This window comes from Bos taurus, chromosome 10 (genome assembly GCF_002263795.3).
Source record: "Bos taurus isolate L1 Dominette 01449 registration number 42190680 breed Hereford chromosome 10, ARS-UCD2.0, whole genome shotgun sequence".
NCBI lineage: Eukaryota > Metazoa > Chordata > Mammalia > Artiodactyla > Bovidae > Bos > Bos taurus.
In genome coordinates, this window is record NC_037337.1 from 27,890,219 (window position 1) to 27,910,443 (window position 20,225).

General features: G+C 39.4%; 2 protein-coding genes across 2 annotated transcripts; one reads left to right on the top strand and one right to left on the bottom strand.

The window, feature by feature from the left end:
• Window positions 1-855: 855 nt before the first annotated feature.
• On the top strand, window positions 856-1,794 carry OR4F70 (olfactory receptor family 4 subfamily F member 70). The gene has a single exon (NM_001390409.1). It carries the CDS (start codon window positions 856-858, stop codon window positions 1,792-1,794), a length of 939 nt encoding a protein of 312 aa, NP_001377338.1.
• Window positions 1,795-7,189: 5,395 nt separating this feature from the next.
• On the bottom strand, window positions 7,190-8,125 carry OR4F73 (olfactory receptor family 4 subfamily F member 73). The gene has a single exon (NM_001390413.1). The coding sequence runs from the start codon at window positions 8,123-8,125 to the stop codon at window positions 7,190-7,192; it is 936 nt and encodes a 311-aa protein (NP_001377342.1).
• Between the last annotated feature and the right edge of the window lie 12,100 nt (window positions 8,126-20,225).

The following is a 20,225-nucleotide window of genomic DNA, read 5'->3' on the forward strand; positions in this document are numbered from 1 at the left end:
GTGCATTAAAAACCAGAGACATCTCTTTGCCCACAAAGATCTGTAGAGTCAAAGCTATGGTTTTTTCAATAGTCATGTGTGGATGTGAGAATTGGATCATAAAGAAAGTTGAGCACCGAAGAATTGATGCTTTCAAATTTTGGTGTTGGAGAAGACTCTTGAGTCCCTTGGACAGCAAGAAGCTCTAACCAGTCAATCCTAAAGGAAATCAACCCTAAATATTCATTGAAAGGACTGATGCTAAAGCTGAAACTCCAATACTTTGGCCACCTGATGCAAAGAGTTGACTCATTGGAAAAGACCCTGATGCTGGGAAAGATTGAGGGCAGGAGGAAAAGTGGACGACAGAGGCTGAGATGGTTGGATGATATCATTGACTCAATGGGCATGAGTTTGAGCAAACTCCAAGAGATAGTGAAGGACAGGGAAGGTAGGCACTCTGCAGTCCATGAGGTCATGAGAAGTCAGACATGACTTAGCCATGAACAACAAACAACAACAATGGGCATGAGTAACAGACTGTGACAGCAAAATCAATAAGTTCATTTGTATTTCCTCTCTTTCCTCCCTTCATGGTATTCCAGGGCACTCCTATCCTTCCTCTCATAACCCTTTTGATTTGGCAGAATATTTTAATTCTTTTATCAAAACCTAGGGAGGCAGGGGAGTAAGAAGCAGTGCTTTGTGGCAAATAATTACTGCATATTTTCTGCAACTACAGTTTAAGGGGTTATATTATAGGTGTTTTGGTTCTGTGAATTAAGGCAGTATTTTCATGTGATCACTGACTCTCAAATTTGATTTCTTTTCTACTCTTTTTTAAGTAAAATTGAGTCACCTCTGTTTGCAGAGACAATGGGTGGAGCCAACTGCTCTGTGGTGTCTGAGTTTGTGTTCCTGGGACTCTCCGATTCCTGGGAGATCCAGCTTCTTCTTATCCTTTTCTTCTCTGTGTTCTACATGGCAAGCCTGATGGGAAACCTCCTTGTTGTGTTATCTGTGAGTGCTGACACTAGCTTGCACTCCCCCATGTATTTCCTGCTGGCCAACCTCTCCTTTCTTGACATGGGGTTTTGCTCTACTACTGCTCCCAAAATGATTTATGACCTTTTCAGAAAACGCAAAGCCATCTCTTTTGGGGGTTGCCTAACTCAGATCTTCTTTATTCATGACATTGGGGGCACAGAAATGGTGCTGCTCATTGCCATGGCCTTTGACAGATATGTGGCCATATGCAAGCCTCTCCACTACCTGACCATTATGAGCCCACTAATGTGTGTTTTGATTTTGGCTGCTGCCTGGGTCCTTGGCCTCATCCACTCAGTGGCCCAACTGGCTTTTGTCATAGAGTTGCCGTTCTGTGGTCCTAATGTACTGGACAGCTTTTATTGTGACCTCCCCCGACTCATTAAACTTGCTTGCACAGAGACCTATAGACTAGAGTTCATGGTCACTGCCAACAGTGGACTCATCTCTGTGGGCTCCTTCTTCATATTGATTATTTCCTATATCTTCATTCTGGTCACTGTTTGGAAACACTCCTCAGGTAGTGTATCCAAGGCCCTCTCCACCTTGTCAGCTCACGTCACTGTGGTGGTCTTATTTTTTGGGCCATTAATCTTCTTCTACACCTGGCCCTTCCCTTCATCACACTTGGACAAGTTCCTTGCTATCTTTGATGCAGTGCTCACTCCTTTTCTGAATCCAGTCATCTATACATTCAGGAACAAGGAGATGAAAGCAGCAATGAAGAAACTCTGCCATCAGCTTGTGAGTTACAGCAAGATGTCCTAAATACTCTAAAGATAAAAGATATTTAGCTCTACCCTTAATGACAACAGAAAAAAAGGTCATTTCAGGCCTCTATTAATTTTATGTACTAGGTAATATTTAGGCATTTTTCATGTTGCTATATATTAAATAAATAAGGAGAAAAAGAGCTAACATCGCAGTTTCTATTTTTCCAACTTCTGTTTGATTTTTATATAAATTATTTTATTTAATATTTATGATAACTCTGGGTGGTTTTTATTTTTTTTTTTTTAATAATTAAGAAATGCTTGACTCGTTCTCTGTATAATTACTATGCAAAATACCTCAAACAAAAGTTGATTATCATCTTAATCCTCCACTTCCAATTTTCTTATCCATCAAAATGTGCCAAGCAGAGAATAACAATCAGTGTTGGAAAGTAATATATTATTCCTCAGAATGGAAGGAAATATTAATATTTGCAAATGATGAGACCAGCAAGGGATTTGTCTCCAAAATTTATGAATGGTTCATATGGCTCAATATCAAAAAACAAACAATCTAATCAAAAAATGGGTGGAAGATCTAAATAGATGTACAGATGCCAAGAGGCACACGAAAGATGCTCAACTTCACTAATTGTTGGAGAAATGTAGATCAAAACTACAATGAGGTATCACTTCACATAGGTCAGAATGACCATCATCAAAAAATCCACAAACAACAAATACTGGAGTGGATGTGGAGAAGGGGGAACCTTCTTGTGCTGTTGGTAGGAATATAAATTGATACAGCCACTATGGAGGTTCCTTAAAAAACTAAAAATAGAACTATCATATGACCCAGCAATCTACTACTGGGCATATACTCAAAAAACCATAATTCAAAAAGACACAAGCATCCCAATGTTCATGCAGCACCATTTACAACAGCCAGGACATGGAAACAACCTAAATAACCATTGATGAATGGATAAAGAAAATGTGGTACATACATACAATGGAGTATTACTCAGCACTAAAAAGGAATGAAGCTAGATCATTTGTAGAGACGTGGATGGATCTATAGTCTGTCATACAGTGTGAAGTAAGAAAGAAAGAGAAAAACAAATATTATATATTCATGTATATATGTGAAATTTTAAAAAATGGTACAGATGAACCTATTTGCTAGGCAGGAATAGATACAGAGACACAAAGAACAGACATATGGACACAGGGTCAGAGAGGAAGAGGGGTGGCATGATCTGGGAGATTGGGATTGACATATATACACTACCATGTGTAAAATAGATGGCTAGTGGGAACCTGCTGTATAGCACAGGGAGCTTATCTCGGTGCTCTGTGGTGACACAGATGACATAGTCCCTTCCTGACCCAGGGACTGAACACGCATCTCCTGCACTGGCAAGTGGATTCTTTTCCACACAGTACAAATCTTTTATGAGAGATGATTATATGAATAAAGAGTTTAAATATTCTTAAATAATACTAATTCTGAATATATCAAGCTATAAAAGAAGTAATATTAAATACAGATGGGGTAGAGAAAAGAATTTTCAAAGCACAGCAAAAAATTTAACATAATCTTAATTGACCAACAGAAGAGTAAAAAATATAATTATGATAGAGTTATATAATGCAATTCTATGTATGCATTTTAAATTATTTTGTATTACAATATTTAATAATGTAAAAGAATTTTCACAATATTCTGAAAAAGTCAGGTTAACAATGTAGAGACCATAAAATCACAATTGTGTAAATGTATATTTATGTAGGCATAGAAAAATACTAGAAATAAATACGCCAGTACATTACTCATAATTATATCCAGATGGTAATTTTTATGGGTAATTTCTATTTTAATCTCTAATATCCATATAAATCTAACAGAATGAGCATATTTCTATTTTATTAACAACTATAATATTTTCTTAAAGAAATAAGAAAACAGGTATTTCACATCATAAGTAATTGAAAGAATTACTTAGAATCAAAGATGTACTTATCAATACTTTTTTGACTGTAAATGACATAATCACAACTTAAGCTTATGCAAGAGGATGGATGTACTGGCTTATTTAACAGCTCAGCTAGTAATCAAACTGAGTGCAAAAGCTGAATGTTCAAGACAGCTAGAATCAAGAACTTGAATACCGCCAAACCTAAATACTACATCTTCTTCTCTACCATATCATTTTTTTTAAAAGTTATTCCAGGAATCTCCACACTGTTCTCCATAGTGGCTGTACTAGTTTGCATTCCCACCAACAGTGTAAGAGGGTTCCCTTTTCTCCACACCCTCTACAGCATTTATTGCTTGTAGACTTTTGGATCGCAGCCATTCTGATTGGTGTGAAATGGTACCTCATAGTGGTTTTGATTTGTATTTCTCTGATAATGAGTGATGTTGAGCATCTTTTCATGTGTTTGTTAGCCATCTGTATGTCTTCTTTGGAGAAATGTCTATTTAGTTCTTTGGCCCATTTTTTGATTGGGTCATTTATTTTTCTGGAGTTGAGCTGTAGGAGTTGCTTGTATATTTTTGAGATTAGTTGTTTGTCAGTTGCTTCATTTGCTCTTATTTTCTCCCATTCTGAAGGCTGTCTTTTCACCTTGCTAATAGTTATAATAGCCAGGACATGGAAGCAACCTAGATGTCCATCAGCAGATGAATGGATAAGAAAGCCGTGGTACATATACACAATGGAGTATTACTCAGCCATTAAAAAGAATACATTTGAATCAGTTCTAATGAGGTGGATGAAACTGGAGCCTATTATACAGAGTGAAGTAAGCCAGAAACAAAAACACCAATACAGTATACTAACGCATATATATGGAATATAGAAAGATGGTAACAATAACCCTGTGTACGAGACAGCAAAAGAGACACTGATGTATAGAACAGTCTCATGGACACTGTTGGAGAGGGAGAGGGTGGGAAGATTTGGGAGAATGGCATTGAAACATGTATAATATCATGTATGGAACGAGTTGCCAGTCCACGTTCAATGCACGATACTGGATGCTTGGGGCTAGTGCTCTGGGACGACCCAGAGGGATGGTATGGGAAGGGAGGAGGGAGGAGGGTTCAGGATGGGGAACACATATATACCTGTGGCGGATTCATTTTGATATTTGGCAAAACTAATACAATTTTGTAAAGTTTAAAAATAAAATGAAAAAAAAATTATTCCAGATTCAATTTCTAACAGGAGGAAATACGATTACCAGTAATTTGTACACATCACACTCCAAAAAGGACTTAGGCTTGGTTTCTCTACTCCCAAGTCTAACATCCTGGGGAGAAGCTCAGATTTGGACCTCTGTGGTCAGAGACATACTTGCACTATTCAACTGTGGCTTGGAGATATGTCATTATGACTTGTTCAGAAGCCCAACCTTTGAAAAAACAGTAGTGGTCAGAGAGGTAGGATCTACATGTCTTCTTCTAATCATACCACACAGTTACCACAAGAAAAAGATAACATTTACCAGAAGAAGAAGGTTGCTGATGTGGGCAAAGAACAGAGTAGATGTCCACTAAAAACAGGTATTATTTTAGAATAAGAAAGAATGACCTTGAAAAATTTTACATAAGATAGCAGAGAAACTCATTCACTATGTAGCTGGGGAATCTATATATCATGGATATAGACCTGACACAAAGGCATAAAGAGAAAAGACTGAGAGGAGCAGGCATTTCTCTAAATCAACACACAAAAACAGCAAGGAATCGGAGAACCCCAGCTGGAACTACTGAATGTCGTTTAATCCATGGGAGAGAAAAAGCAGTGAAACTTCCATTTCAAAAATACCACTTCAGAAAAATTATAGGGAGACTGAGAATACTGTGAGCTAATAAACTGACACTGGTATATAGGTATCAGTTTTCTAAATGTTAAAAAATAGGACTCAAAAAATGAATAAATGATATAAGGCAAAGGACAAAAGAGAAAGCTAGGAAATTATAAAGTGAAATAAATTAGAAGGTAAATAAGGACCACTTATAAGGCAATAGTAAGACTGATTAACTGGTTAAGAGGTATGGTGTCTATATAAGGATGTATATGGCTCAGTCATTTGCACTACAGGTTTGAGACTGGACCTTGGTTCCTCTTTGTTGAAATGAGTATGAATTGAAATTTCTAAATCTATTGATGTAAATCCCTCATTCCTATAAAATAGGATATGATCATATATAAAACACTTCCCAAACTAAAGTTTAGCTTGCTGTGCTGTGCTGTGCTGTGCTCAGTCGTGTCTGACTCTACAACTCCATGGACTGTGGTTCTACCAGGCTCCTCTGTCCATGGAATTCTTCAGGCAAGAATACTTGAGTGGGTTGCCATTTCCCACTCCAGGGGATCTTCCTGACCCAGGAATTGAACTTGCATCTCTTACATCTTCTGTACTGGCAGGTGAATTCTTTGGAATTCTTTACCACTAGCACTACCTGGAAATCTTGCAAGGACTCAAATCATCCAAATGCAACAGGAATAATCATGCCAACAGAAGGAAAAGGCAGAGCATGGCTAGTTACTTATGGAAATAATAATGCATGTGTAAGAGCATAGGGGTTACATAGCCTGGAACATAGTATGAACAATAACCAAAGGTAAATCTTGTGATGACCAGCCAGCACAGTCAAGATAAAAGGCCTGACCTAAGGATACTATTTTCTAATTGTAATGACAATCATATCCTGGTGTGAAGAAATAGGCATTAAGTATCAAATCTGATATAATTAATATTTTAATAATTATAGTAACTTTTCTTGCTCTGAATTCCTGTTCATTATTATTATCACTGCTTAACTTCTCTGAAATTTCCTTACAATGAAATAGTGAGTTACAGGTATGTGGAAGTTCAAACTACTTGACTGATTTTTTTGTGACAAATTAATAAATGGGCATCTTGGTGTATATATTTTGATCTAGTATTAATTTACCTAGTATCAATCAGAATTCCCTTATATAACCCATTCTGACACTGAAGATACTCAGTTTTGAAGTTTGCTGCTACTGCTGCTAAGTTGCTTCAGTCGTGTCCGACTCTGTGCGACCCCATGGACTGCAGCCTACCAGGCTCCTCCATCCATGGGATTTTCCAGGCAAGAGTACTAGAGTGGGTTGCCATTGCCTTCTCCTGTGTTTTGAAGTCTAGTCCATAGTAAATTCATCAGATTGAATTGCAATGTCTCTTGAGAGACAAACATTTGGCATTCCCCAGAAGAAACTTTTTACTACACCACATGCTTCCTCCAACCATAGGCAGCAACACAATTTCTCAGCTAAGATTTTTATAAGAATCATATTATTTTAATCTGGGAAACCTAAATGTGTATGTGATACCTGGAAACTCCTGATGTTAAAATAATAGAAATATAACATTACTTCAAGTTGGTAAGGAAACCTTATACTTTCTGTCATTTAAGAAATCATTCTGTAAATAATAAATTGACTGCACACTTTCCACATTGCCACTTTCATTTCTTTGTTCCTCGATGTATAGATGACTGAATTTAAGAAAGGAGTGAGAACTACATCAAAAACAGCAAGGAATTTGTCTAGGTGTGATGTGGAGTGAGGCCAGATGTAAACAAAGATGCAAGGACCGAAGAACAAAATCACCACCATGACATGAGTTGACAAAGTGGAGAGGGCCTTAGATGAGCTACCTGAAGAGTGTTTCCGAACAGTGATGAGGATAAAAATGTAGGAGACAATCAATATGAAGAATGATCCCAGGGATATGAATCCACTGTTGGCTGTGACCATGAACTCCAGCCTGTAGGTATCTGTGCAGGCAAGTTTGATGAACCAAGGAAAGTCACAGTAAAAGCTGTCTAATACATTAGGGCCACAGAATGGCAATTTTATAACAAAACCCAGTTGAACCACAGAGTGAATCAAGCCAATTATCCATGCAGCAACCAGGAGCAAAATACACATTTTTTGATTCATAATAGAGAAATAGTGGAGAGGCTTACATATGGCAATGTATCTGTCAAAGGCCATGGCGATAAGCAGCACCATCTCCACCCCAGCAATGACATGGATGAAGAAGATTTGAGTGATGCAGCCACTAAAGGAGATGACTTTACGTTTTTTGAAAAGATCATGAATCATCTTGGGAGAAATGACAGAAGAAAATCCCAGGTCAATGAAGGACAGGTTGGCCAACAGAAGGTACATGGGGGAGTGTAAGTGAGGGTTCATCATCACAGTGAGAATGATAAGGGAGTTTCCCATCATGCTTGCCACACAAAAAATGGAGGAGAACACAAAAAGGAGTTGGCTCTCCCAGAAATTGGTGAGTCCCAGGAACACGAACTCTGACACCATAGAGTGATTCGCTCCATCCATTGCTTTATCAGCTTGAATGTTTCCAGATAAAAGAAAAGGAAATATCAACGAAAATAAGAATGCTAATAAAGTTCAATATTATAATGATTATATAAGAAACTTCATGCTGTGAAGATTATATATCCCTTCAATTCTTTCTCAGGGCCATATCATCACTAAAAAAGCATTTTATCTGTGTTTACTTAAAGCAGTTGAGTCACTTTCATATGCAACATACCTTTCACCACCTCCCCCAGAACTACTCATCTATAAACAAGAGAATGGAACAAATAAGATAATAGATGTGCATAGCAAGGACTGGGAGGGGCAGGAAAGGTGGTGCAGTGCACTACAAAGAGAAAAAGAAAGAGGAGGTGGAGATGGCATTTGCCAGAACACATTTGTTCTGTTTTTTAATTGTTCATAGAACAATTCTTCAACCGTTCAAGTTGTCTCATTTCTTAACTTCACTTCATCTTAGGCACAAAATATCTGTTATAATCTATCTTACAATCACATTTGTGATCATACCTACAATCACATTTGCAATTCACACAAAGCCCACAGACAGAAGTGAACATAAGAGAGCCAAGCATGGGGCATAGAGGTGACTCTGGAGTCTGACATGAAAGTCTGTCCAATGAAAGAATAGAATGGATATTCACGGCACACGGTATTTGCATGGGCAACCAGATGTATAAGTGAAAGTATCTAGTTTGTGATTAGCAGCCAGCATATGGCCAAGATGTATACGGTTGGTGGGGAAGCAGGGTTGTTATGAGGAGTCAAAGAATTTAAGGAAGCCAGTTTGATTTATCTGACAAGATTCTTCACCATCTCTGAGGTTTGTGAACTTTGTTTAGAGCTATAAGAGTCTTAATCTTTTAGAATTTGTTGGAGATGAAGAAATGCACACTCATGTCATAGTTGTCCATTGTCCCTCTCCTGTCGCCCCCTCTGCCTTAGCCCCATTTCCCTCCTTATCTCATCTCTCTCTGCTTCAAGTCACCCAACTGTCTGGGATCTGATATCAAATCTCTTTCGTAACCCCAGCTCTGGACTATTACATGAATCTCTCTAGTTCTTACCCATGTTTGCATTTACCAAATAGAAAATATATTCTCTTTCCTGTGGGTCAAACACTTCTGTGTCTCAGCCCTTCTGCTTCCTTAATATTTATATACAGCTAGAAGATGAGATGTATAGAAAAAAGAGGGAGATTGAAGCATAAATAGTGAAGAGCTGGTAAAGGCACGTGAATGCACAAAAAGCCTCAGACCTGGAATCTCAGCAAGAGAAACCCACCAACAGAAAGAAAGAAAAAAAAATCCCAAAGCTCTGCCTTTTAATGTGTGTTTATATACCTCAGTTATGCATGATTAGTGAAATTGATCATAAAACTATTATTCCACAAACCTCATTAGTGCCCACCTAGTCCAGGAAGGAACCTAGGTTTTCTAGTACACATATGTCTTTGGATTCTGATTAAAGTAAGAAAATTTAAGCCAAACCTATATCTAGTTAATCCAAAACAGTAACCACTAGTCACATGTAGCTAACAGTAGCAACTAATTACTAGCTCATTATTAAATAAAACTAAAAATCTATTTCCTCAGTTGCCCTGGGCACATTTAATAGTCACATATAGCTAGCAATCATGCATTGGCTTGTGCAATACCGGACATTTCCAATCACTGCTCATCATTTAAAGGTAAATCAAAATCCCATTTCCTCCATCAAAATACCATTTCCCCAGTAATTCTATATTATATTAACCTTTTCCTTTTCATATTCCTAGAAGTCAGGAAACAAATTTTAATTGAAAAACAATAATTCCCTATATAAAAATAAGCCACAATATGTAGCCTCATAGGAGAAGCTCTGGATGTTTTTTTAAATTTTGTTTTGTTAATGTTGGCCAGGAAGGATAAACAAGAGTCCACTGGGAAATTTACAGACAACTTTACAAAGGAGAAAGGATCTGATGTGAGTTTTTAAAAATTAGTAAGAGTTTAATAAGCTGAGAGGAGGCCGGAGGGCATTCTAAGAAGATATAATAATTGATGCCTTATTTAGGGGGCAAATCCTTTGCAACTTATCAGAATTCTTCAATGGTTTCAATTTTATAGATTCTGTTTCCCCAAATGCACTGCAAGTTTGAGGAGGATAAATACCATTTCTTCTGGCTCTTTTGTTTCCTAAAACAGATAATGAAATAAATAGCAAAGATGTCTTGATTGTCTAGACAATAAAACTCTGAAATAAAGCTCATCTTTTCAGGACCATAATTTTCCACAGTACCTGTTTTTCTGATCTACCATCTTTTTCCGTTAAGTACAGCAGGCATAAGGGAAGTTTCCAAAATCAAACTGAGCACTAATGTTTTTCCCAACCACTTTTAAGAGAATACCGGATATCCTTGCTATAAATTTCCAGCTATATAATAGGGCAGCCTCATCTCAAGAGAGGTTTATAGTGGTCCACAGTTTAACTTCTGAAGGTTTATAGTGGTCCACGGTTTAACTTCTGAAGTTTCTAAAAATAACAAGCATGTAAAAGGAAAGAGAGAGAGACAGAAAGAGAGAAGCAAAGAGTTTCTGATAGCAGGGAATTTATAGTTTCTATCTGCCAGTCTTCATATATAATTAGTCACCTTACATGCCATTCTTAAAGTCAGAAAAGAAAATACAGATATTTTTCACCATACTTTAAAAACTTCTGAAATATTTAATGATAGAATTTTAGAGCTGGAGACACATAGATACACTATTTATGTGGCACATATTTCCTTATATTTGATCCACCTATTGGTGGATATTTCTGATAATAGGACTGTTTTCATTCACAGATGAGTAATCCCAAATTCAGAGAAGTTAGCAAATTACTGAAAAACCAAAAAAATAAAAAGAAAGAATCAACCATTTTGATTCCAAATACATGGCTACTTGGCTGCTGCTGCTGCTAAGTCACTTCAGTCATGTCCGACTCTGTGCGACCCCATAGATGGCAACCCACCAGGCTCCCCGTCCCTGGGATTCTCCAGGCAAGAACACTGGAGTGGGTTGCCACGTCCTTCTCCAATGAATCCAAATATCGTTATTTGTTCATTATCTAAAAACTACTATTATAAATTTTAAATAAGAATTCAGAAAAATGTATACCTGAATCTTATACAATGCATTAATTATATCTCAATAAAAATGTGAATAAAAGAATCCTAATTTACTCAGAAAAATTTTCTATCCTAAACACATAAGCATTTACACATACATAAATTAACTTACCTAAAATTTCACACCTACCAGAGGCAGAATCTAGACTTAAATCCCCATGTTATTGCTACAGGTTGAGGGGAAGGGAGAAAGATGATTGTTGATTAGAATGGGAAAGAATCAAAATACACCAAGGTTTTGATATCAGTAAAAGATTTACCAAAATCTCAGGGGACCACTTATTCATTAAAAGCCATAATAGTTGATAGGCAAGAAAGATTCCCGCTAGAAACAAAAATTTGAAAGTCCTAATATTTGAAGTCACGGGGGAAATTTTCTGTTTAAAGAATAATATCTAAAGAGATAAAGTTAATGGAGAAACCATACATGGTCCCAAAAGATCACATACCTTGTATTTGTCATCATCATCATTATATTATGATTACTACTATTTTATATATGTTATTTGTCCTTTAAAACCTGTTCAGGGCAGTCCTAAGATGGCAGAGGAACAGAATGGGGAGGCCACTTTCTCCCCTACAAATTCATCAAAAGAACATTTGAACGCTAAGTAAATTCCACAAAACAACTTCTGAATGCTGGGAGAGGACATCAGGCACCCAGAACAGCAGCTCATTGTCTTTGAAAGGAGGTAGGAAAAAATATAAACGATAAAAAGAGAGACAAAAGAGGTAGGGACAGAGATCCGTCCCAGGAAGGGAGTCTTAAAAAAGAGAGAAGTTTCAAAACACCAGGAAACACTCTCACTGGCGAGTCTGTGGTGAGCCTTGGAACCTCAGAGGGCAGCATAACCCAGAGGAAAAATAAATAAATAATTAAAACCCACAGATTACTGTGCCCAATGGTAACTCCCAGCGGAGAAGCAGTGCAAACGCCCGCATCCACCACTAGCAAGCGGGGGCTGGGCAGGGAGGCAAGGGCTGCATTGCTTAAAGACCGGGACTGAATGCCCCGAGGCCAATCTGAGGGAACTAACTTGAGATAGCAAACCAAACTGCTGCTGCTGCTGCTAAGTCGCTTCAGTCATGTCTGACTCTCTGCGACCCCATAGACTGCAGCCCACCAGGCTCCCCCGTCCCTGGGATTCTCCAGGCGAGAACACCGGAGCGGGTTGCCATTTCCTTCTCCAATGCATGAAAGTGAAAAGTGAAAGTGAAGTCGCTCAGTCCTGTTCGACTCTTAGCGACCCCATGGACTGCAGCCTACCAGGCTCCTCTGTCCATGGGATTTTCCAGGCAAGAGTACTGGAGTGGGGTGCCATTGCCTTCTCCCAGCAAACCAAACTGTGGGACAGCAATTCCGCGAAAAGCCCTAACCTAAGACACAGCCAGGCCCGCTCACAGAACAAAGCACTGAGCACAGCTAGCCGGCTGTGGACTGACCCATCCCCCGCTGGAGACAGGGAGGCAAGGGCAGCCAGAGCCAGAAGGGGGCAATCGCAGCCCCAGAGAGGCATCATCTACCAAACTGCAAGCAGGCTTCATTGCTAACCAAGACTTCCTGGGATTCTGGACGGTCGACATCCGCCAGGAGGGTTGCCGCCAGAGATCAGCTCCCCAGAAGAGACACAAGGCACACCTGAGAAGGTGCACCAGTTGTACACTCAGAAAACTGAGCGGCAGGGACGGCGGAGGAGATAAGTCACAGCAACCGCGCTAGCCAAGCACCTGGTCACCTGAGCTGCTCGGACCTGGGAAGGGCACAAAACACAGGCTCAGCCGAGTCTGCGCCTTTGTGGAGTACCTGAGTACCTGAACCTGAGCGGCTTAGACCTGGGAAGTGCATACAACCCAGGGCTGACTTCAGACAGTTCCCGGCAGAGCAGCCTAGAGCCTAAGCAGTGTAACAGGGAAATCACACATGCCATGAGCAGGGGCAAACCCAGTGTGGACAAGACACTGAGCAGAGCACACACCAGTGTTATTTGTTTGCACTGTTCCTCCCTCCCCACAGCACTACTGAACTAGTAAGCCTAAAAAAGTGACCACCTTTGCCCCCTTGTGTCAGGGTGGAAGTTAGACACTGAAGAGACCAGCAAACAGAAGAAGCCAAAACAAACAGAGGGAACAGCCTTGGAAGTGACGGGTGCAATAGATTAAAACCCTGTAGTTAGCACCGACTACATAGGAAGGGGCCTATAGATCTTGAGAAATATAAGCCGGATCAAGGAACTATCTGAAAATGAACTGACCCCACACTGTCCACAACACCAGAGAAAGTCCTAGATATATTTTTACTATTATCATTTTTTAATTAAAAATTTTTTTTTCATTTTTAAGTCCTCTATTACTCCTTTAATTTTCATTTTTATATCCTACTATTACTTTGCAAAAAAAAAAAAAACAACCCTTTTTTTTAAAGCAAACTTCATATATATATGTTAATAATTTTTGTGACTTTGTTTTTCTAATTAATATTGTATTTTTGAGAATTCAACCTCTACTCTAGATTTTTAATCTTTGCTTTTTGGTATTTGTTATCAATTTTGTACCTTTAAGAATCCAATCTTCAGTACCCATTTTTACTTGGGAGAGAGATTACTGGCTTGACTGCTCTCTACCCATTTGGACTCTCCTTTTTCTTCACCAGGTCACCTCTATCTCCTCCCTCCCTCTTCTCTTCTCTACCCAACTCTGTAAATCTCTTTGTGTGTTCTGGACTGTGGAGAACACTTAGGGAACTGATTACTGGCTAGATCTGTCTCTCTCCTTTTGATTCCCCCCTTTATCCTCCTGGTCACCTCTGTCTCCTTCCTCCCTCTTCTCTTATCTGTATAACTCCGTGAACATCTCTGAGCGGTCCAGACTGTGGAGAGCACATAAGGAAGTGATTACTGGCTAGCTTGCTCTCCCCTCTTTTGATTCCCCCTCTTCTCCTCCTGGTCACCTTTATCTCCCTCCTCTCTCTTCTCCTCTCCATGTAACTCTGTGAACCTCTCTGGGTGTCCCTCACTGTGGAGAAACTTTTCACCTTTAACCTATATGTTTTATCATCAGTGCTGTATAGATGGAGAAGTCTTTAGGCTACTGTAAGAATAAGACTGAAAACCAGAGGCAGGAGGCTTCAGTCCAAATCCTGAGAACACCAGAGAACTCCTGACTCCAGGGAACATTAATCAATAGGAGCTCATCAAATGCTTCCATACCTACACTGAAACCAAGCACTACCCAAGGGCCAACAAGTTCAGAGCAAGACATACCAAGCAAATTCTCCAGCAACACAGGAACATAGCCTTGAGCTTCAATATACAGGCTGCCCAAAGTCACACCAAACCCACTGACATCTCATAACTCATTACTGGACACTTCATTGGACTCCAGAGAGAATAAATCCAGCTCCACCCACCAGAACACCGACACAAGCTTCCCTAACCAGGAAACCTTGACAAGCCACCGTACAATCCCACCCACAGTGAGGAAACTCCACAATAAAGAGAACTCCTCAAACTGTCAGAATACAGAAAGGCCACCCCAAACACCACAATATAAACAAGATGAAGAGGCAGAGAAATACCCAGCAGGTAAAGGAACAGGATAAATACCCACCAAACCAAACAAAAGAGGAAGAGATAGGGAATCTACCTGATTCAGAATTCTGAATAATGATAGTGAAAATGACCCAAAATCTTGAAAACAAAATGGAGTTACAGATAAACAGCCTGGAGACAAGGATTGAGAAGATGCAAGAAAAGTTTAACAAGGACCCAGAAGAAATAAAAAAGTCAATATATTGAATAATGCAATAAATTTGAGATAAAAAACATTCTGGAGGGAACCAACAGTAGAATAATGGAGGCAGAAGATAGGATAAGTGAGGTAGAAGATAGAATGGTACAGGAATAAATGAAAGAGAGGAAAAAAGAAAAATGAATTGAAAGAAATGATGACAATCTCAGAGACCTCTTGGACAAAGTTAAACACCCCAACATTCGAATCATAGGAGTCTCAGAAGAAGAAGACAAAAAGAAAGACCATGAGAAAATACTTGAGGAGATAATAGTTGAAAACTTCCCTAAAATGGGGAAGGAAATCACCACCCAAGTCCAAGAAACCCAAGAGTCCCAAACAGGATAAACCCAAAGCAAAACACCCCAAGACACATATTAATCAAATTAACAAAGATCAAACACAGAGAACAAATATTAAAAGCAGCAAGGGAAAAACAACAAATAACACACAAGGGGATTCCCTTAAGGATAACAGCTTATTTTTCAATAGAAACTCTTCAGGCCAGGAAGGAATGGCAGGACATACTTAAAGTGATGAAAGAAAATAACCTACAGCCCAGATTACTGTACCCAGCAAGGATCTCATTCCAATATGAAGGAGAAATCAAAAGCTTTACAGATAAGCAAAAGCTGAGAGAATTCAGCACCACCAAACCAGCTCTCCAACAAATGCTAAAGGATTTTCTCTAGACAGGAAACACAGAAAAGGTGTATAAACTCGAACCCAAAACAATAAAGTAAATGGCAATGGGATCATACTTATCAATAATTACCTTAAAGGTAAATGGGTTGAATGCCCCAACCAAAAGACAAAGACTGGCTGAATGGATACAAAAACAAGACTCCTATATATATTGTCTACAAGAGACCCACCTCAAAACAAGGGACACATACAGACTGAAAGTGAAGGGCTGGAAAAAGATATTCCACACAAATAGAGACCAAAAGAAAGCAGGGCTAGCAATACTCATATCAGATAAAATAGACTTTAAAACAAAGGCTATGAAAAGAGACAAAGAAGGACACTACGTAATGATCAAAGGATCAACCCAAGAAGAAGATATAACAATTATAAATATACACGCACCCAAAATAGGAGCACCACAATATGTAAGACAAATGCTAGGTATGAAAGGGGAAATTAATAATAACACAATAATAGTGGGAGACTTTAATACCCCACTCATATCTATGGATAGATCAACTAAACAGAAAATTAACAAGGAAACACAAACTTTAAACGATACAATATGCCAGTTAGTACTAATTGATATCTATAGGACATTTCATCCCAAAACAATGAATTTCACCTTTTTCTCAAGCGCACATGGAAACTTCTCCAGAATAGATCACACCCTGGGCCATAAATCTAGCCTTGGTAAAGTCAAAAAATTGAAATCATTCCAAGCATCTTTTCTGACCACAATGCAGTAAGATTAGATCTCAATTACAGGAGAAAAACTATTAAAAATTCCAACACATGGAGGCTGAACAACATGTGGCTGAATAACCAACAAATCACAGAAGAAATCAAAAAAAAACAAACAAACAAACAAAATATGCATAGAAACAAATGAAGATTAAAACACAACAAGCCAAAACCTGTGGGACACTGTAAAAGCAGTGCTAAGGGGAAGGTTCATAGCAAGACAAGCTTACCTCAAGAAACAAGAAAAAAGTCAAATAAATAAATCCACACCTAAAGCAACTAGAAAAGAAAGAAATGAAGAGCCCCAGGGTTAGGAGAAGGAAAGAAATCTTAAAAATTAGGGCAGATATAAATGCAAAAGAAACAAAAGAGACCATAGCAAAAATCAACTAAGCCAAAGTGATTCTTTGAGAAGTGAAATAAAATTGACAAACTATTAGCCAGACTTATCAAGAAACAAGGGAGAAAAATCAAATCAACAAAATTAGAAATGAAAATGGAGGGGAGGAGCCAAGATGGCGGAGGAGTAGGACAGGGAGAACACTTTCTCCCCCACAAATTCATCAAAAGAGCATTTAAACGTCGAGTAAATTCCACAAAACAACTTCTGAATGCCGGCAGAGGACATCAGGCACCCAGAAAAGCAACCCAACTCTTCAAGAGGAGGTAAGAAAAAATATTAAAGACAATAAAAGAGACAAAAGAGGGAGGGACGGAGTTCCGTCCCGGGAAGGGAGTCTTAAAAAGAGAGAAGTTTCCAAACACCAGGAAACCTTCTCACTGCCGAATCCATGCCGAGCTTTGGAAGCACAGAGGCCAACATAACAGGGAGAAAAAATAAATAAACAATTACAACTCGCAGATTGCGAGCCCTACGGTAACTCCCCCAGCGGAGAAGCAGCGCAGACACCTGCATCCGCCATTAGCAAGCGGGGGCTGGGCAGGGAGGCGCGGCGCGGGCTGCATCGCTGAGAGTAAGAATCTGGCCTGAATACCCTGAGCGCTATCTGAGCGAAATAATTTGGGCTAGCAAACCAGACTGTGGGATATCTACCACGCGAAAAGCCAGCCCTAACCTAAGACACCGCCAGCCCGCGCACGGAACAAAGGACTAAACAGAGATAGCCGGCTGCAGACCTTCCCCCTCCGGTGACAGGCAGCCAGAGCCGGAAGGGGGCAATCGCAGCCCCAGAGAGACATTATCTATAAAACTGTAAGCAGGCTTCTTTGCTAACTAAAACTTCTTGGGGGTCTGGATGGTCAACATCTGCCTGAGAAGGTGCGCCGGTTTTACACCCAGATAACCGAGTGGCGGGGAGGCGATAATTCGCAGCATTGGCGCTCGCCAAACACCTCATCACCTGAGCTGCTCGGACCTGGGAAGAGCACAAAACGCAGGGCCAACTGAGTCTGCGCCTCTGAGGACTACCTGAGTGCCTGAACCTGAGCGGCTTGGACCTGGGAGGTGCATGCAACCCAGGGCCAGCCTCGAATTGTTCCCGGCGGAACAACCTAGAGCCCGAGCAGTGTGGGCAGGGAGGCTACACGCGCCATGAGCGGGGGCAGACTCAGCGTGGCTGAGGCACTGCGAGCGCACGCCAGTGTCATTTGTTTGCAGCATCCCTCCCTCCCTCCCCACAGCGCGACTGAACAAAGAGAAGAAATACAGGTCCACCCACCAGAACACCGACACAAGCTTCCCTAACCAGGAAACCTTGACAAGCCACCTGTACAAACCCACACACAGTGAGGAAACGCCACAATAAAGAGAACTCCACAAACTGCCAGAATACAGAAAGGACACCCCAAACTCAGCAATTTAAACAAGATGAAGAGACAGAGGAATACACAGCAGATAAAGGAACAGGATAAATGCCCACCAAACCAAACAAAAGAGGAAGAGATAAGGAACCTACCTGATAAAGAATTCCAAATAATGATAGTGAAATTGATCCAAAATCTCGAAATTAAAATGGGATCACAGATAAATAGCCTGGAGACAAGGATTGAGAAGATGCAAGAAAGGTTTAACAAGGACCTAGAAGAAATAAAAAAGAGTCAATATATAATGAATAATGCAATAAATGAAATTAAAAACACTCTGGAGGCAACAAATAGTAGAATAACAGAGGCAGAAGATAGGATTAGTGAATTAGAAGATAGAATGGTAGAAATAAATGAATCAGAGAGGATAAAAGAAAAACGAATTAAAAGAAATGAGGACAGTCTCAGAGACCTCCAGGACAATATTAAACGCTACAACATTCGAATCATAGGGGTTCCAGAAGAAGAAGACAAAAAGAAAGACCATGAGAAAATACTTGAGGAGATAATAGTTGAAAACTTCCCTAAAATGGGGAAGGAAATCACCACCCAAGTCCAAGAAACCCAGAGAGTCCCAAACAGGATAAACCCAAGGCGAAACACCCCAAGACACATATTAATCAAATTAACAAAGATCAAACACAAAGAACAAATATTAAAAGCAGCAAGGGAAAAACAACAAATAACACACAAGGGGATTCCCTTAAGGATAACAGCTGATCTTTCAATAGAAACTCTTCAAGCCAGGAGGGAATGGCAAGACATACTTAAAATGATGAAAGAAAGTAACCTACGGCCCAGATTATTGTACCCAGCAAGGATCTCATTCAAGTATGAAGGAGAAATCAAAAGCTTTTCAGACAAGCAAAAGCTGAGAGAATTCTGCACTACCAAACCAGCTCTCCAACAAATACTAAAGGATACTCTCTAGACAGGAAACACAAAAACGGTGTATAAACTCGAACCCAAAACAATAAAGTAAATGGCAACGGGATCATACTTATCAGTAATTACCTTAAACATAAATGGGTTGAATGCCCCAACCAAAAGACATAGACTGGCTGAATGGATACAAAACAAGACCCCTACATATGTTGTCTACAAGAGACCCACCTCAAAACAGGGGACACATACAGACTGAAAGTGAAGGGCTGGAAAAAGATTTTCCATGCAAATAGGGACCAAAAGAAAGCAGGAGTAGCAATACTCATATCAGATAAATTAGACTTTAAAACAAAAGCTGTGAAAAGAGACAAAGAAGGTCACTACATAATGATCAAAGGATCAATCCAAGAAGAAGATATAACAATTATAAATATATATGCACCCAACATGGGAGCACTGCAGTATGTAAGACAAATGCTAACAAGTATGAAAGGAGAAATTAACAATAACACAATAGTAGTGGGAGACTTTAATACCCCACTCACACCTATGGATAGATCAACTAAACAGAAAATTAACAAGGAAACACAAACGTTAAACGACACAATAGACCAGTTAGACCTAAGTGATATCTATAGGACATTTCATCCCAAAACAATGAATTTCACCTTTTTCTCAAGCTCACATGGAACCTTCTCCAGGATAGATCACATCCTGGGCCATAAAGCTAGCCTTGGTAAATTCAAAAAAATAGAAATCATTCCAAGCATCTTTTCTGACCACAATGCAGTAAGATTAGATCTCAATTACAGGAGAAAAACTATTAAAAATTCCAACATATGGAGGCTGAACAACACGCTGCTGAATAACCAACAAATCACAGAAGAAATCAAAAAAGAAATCAAAATTTGCATAGAAACAAATGAAAATGAAAACACAACAACCCAAAACCTGTGGGACACGCTAAAAGCAGCCCTAGGGGAAAGTTCACAGCAATACAGGCACACCTCAAGAAATAAGAAA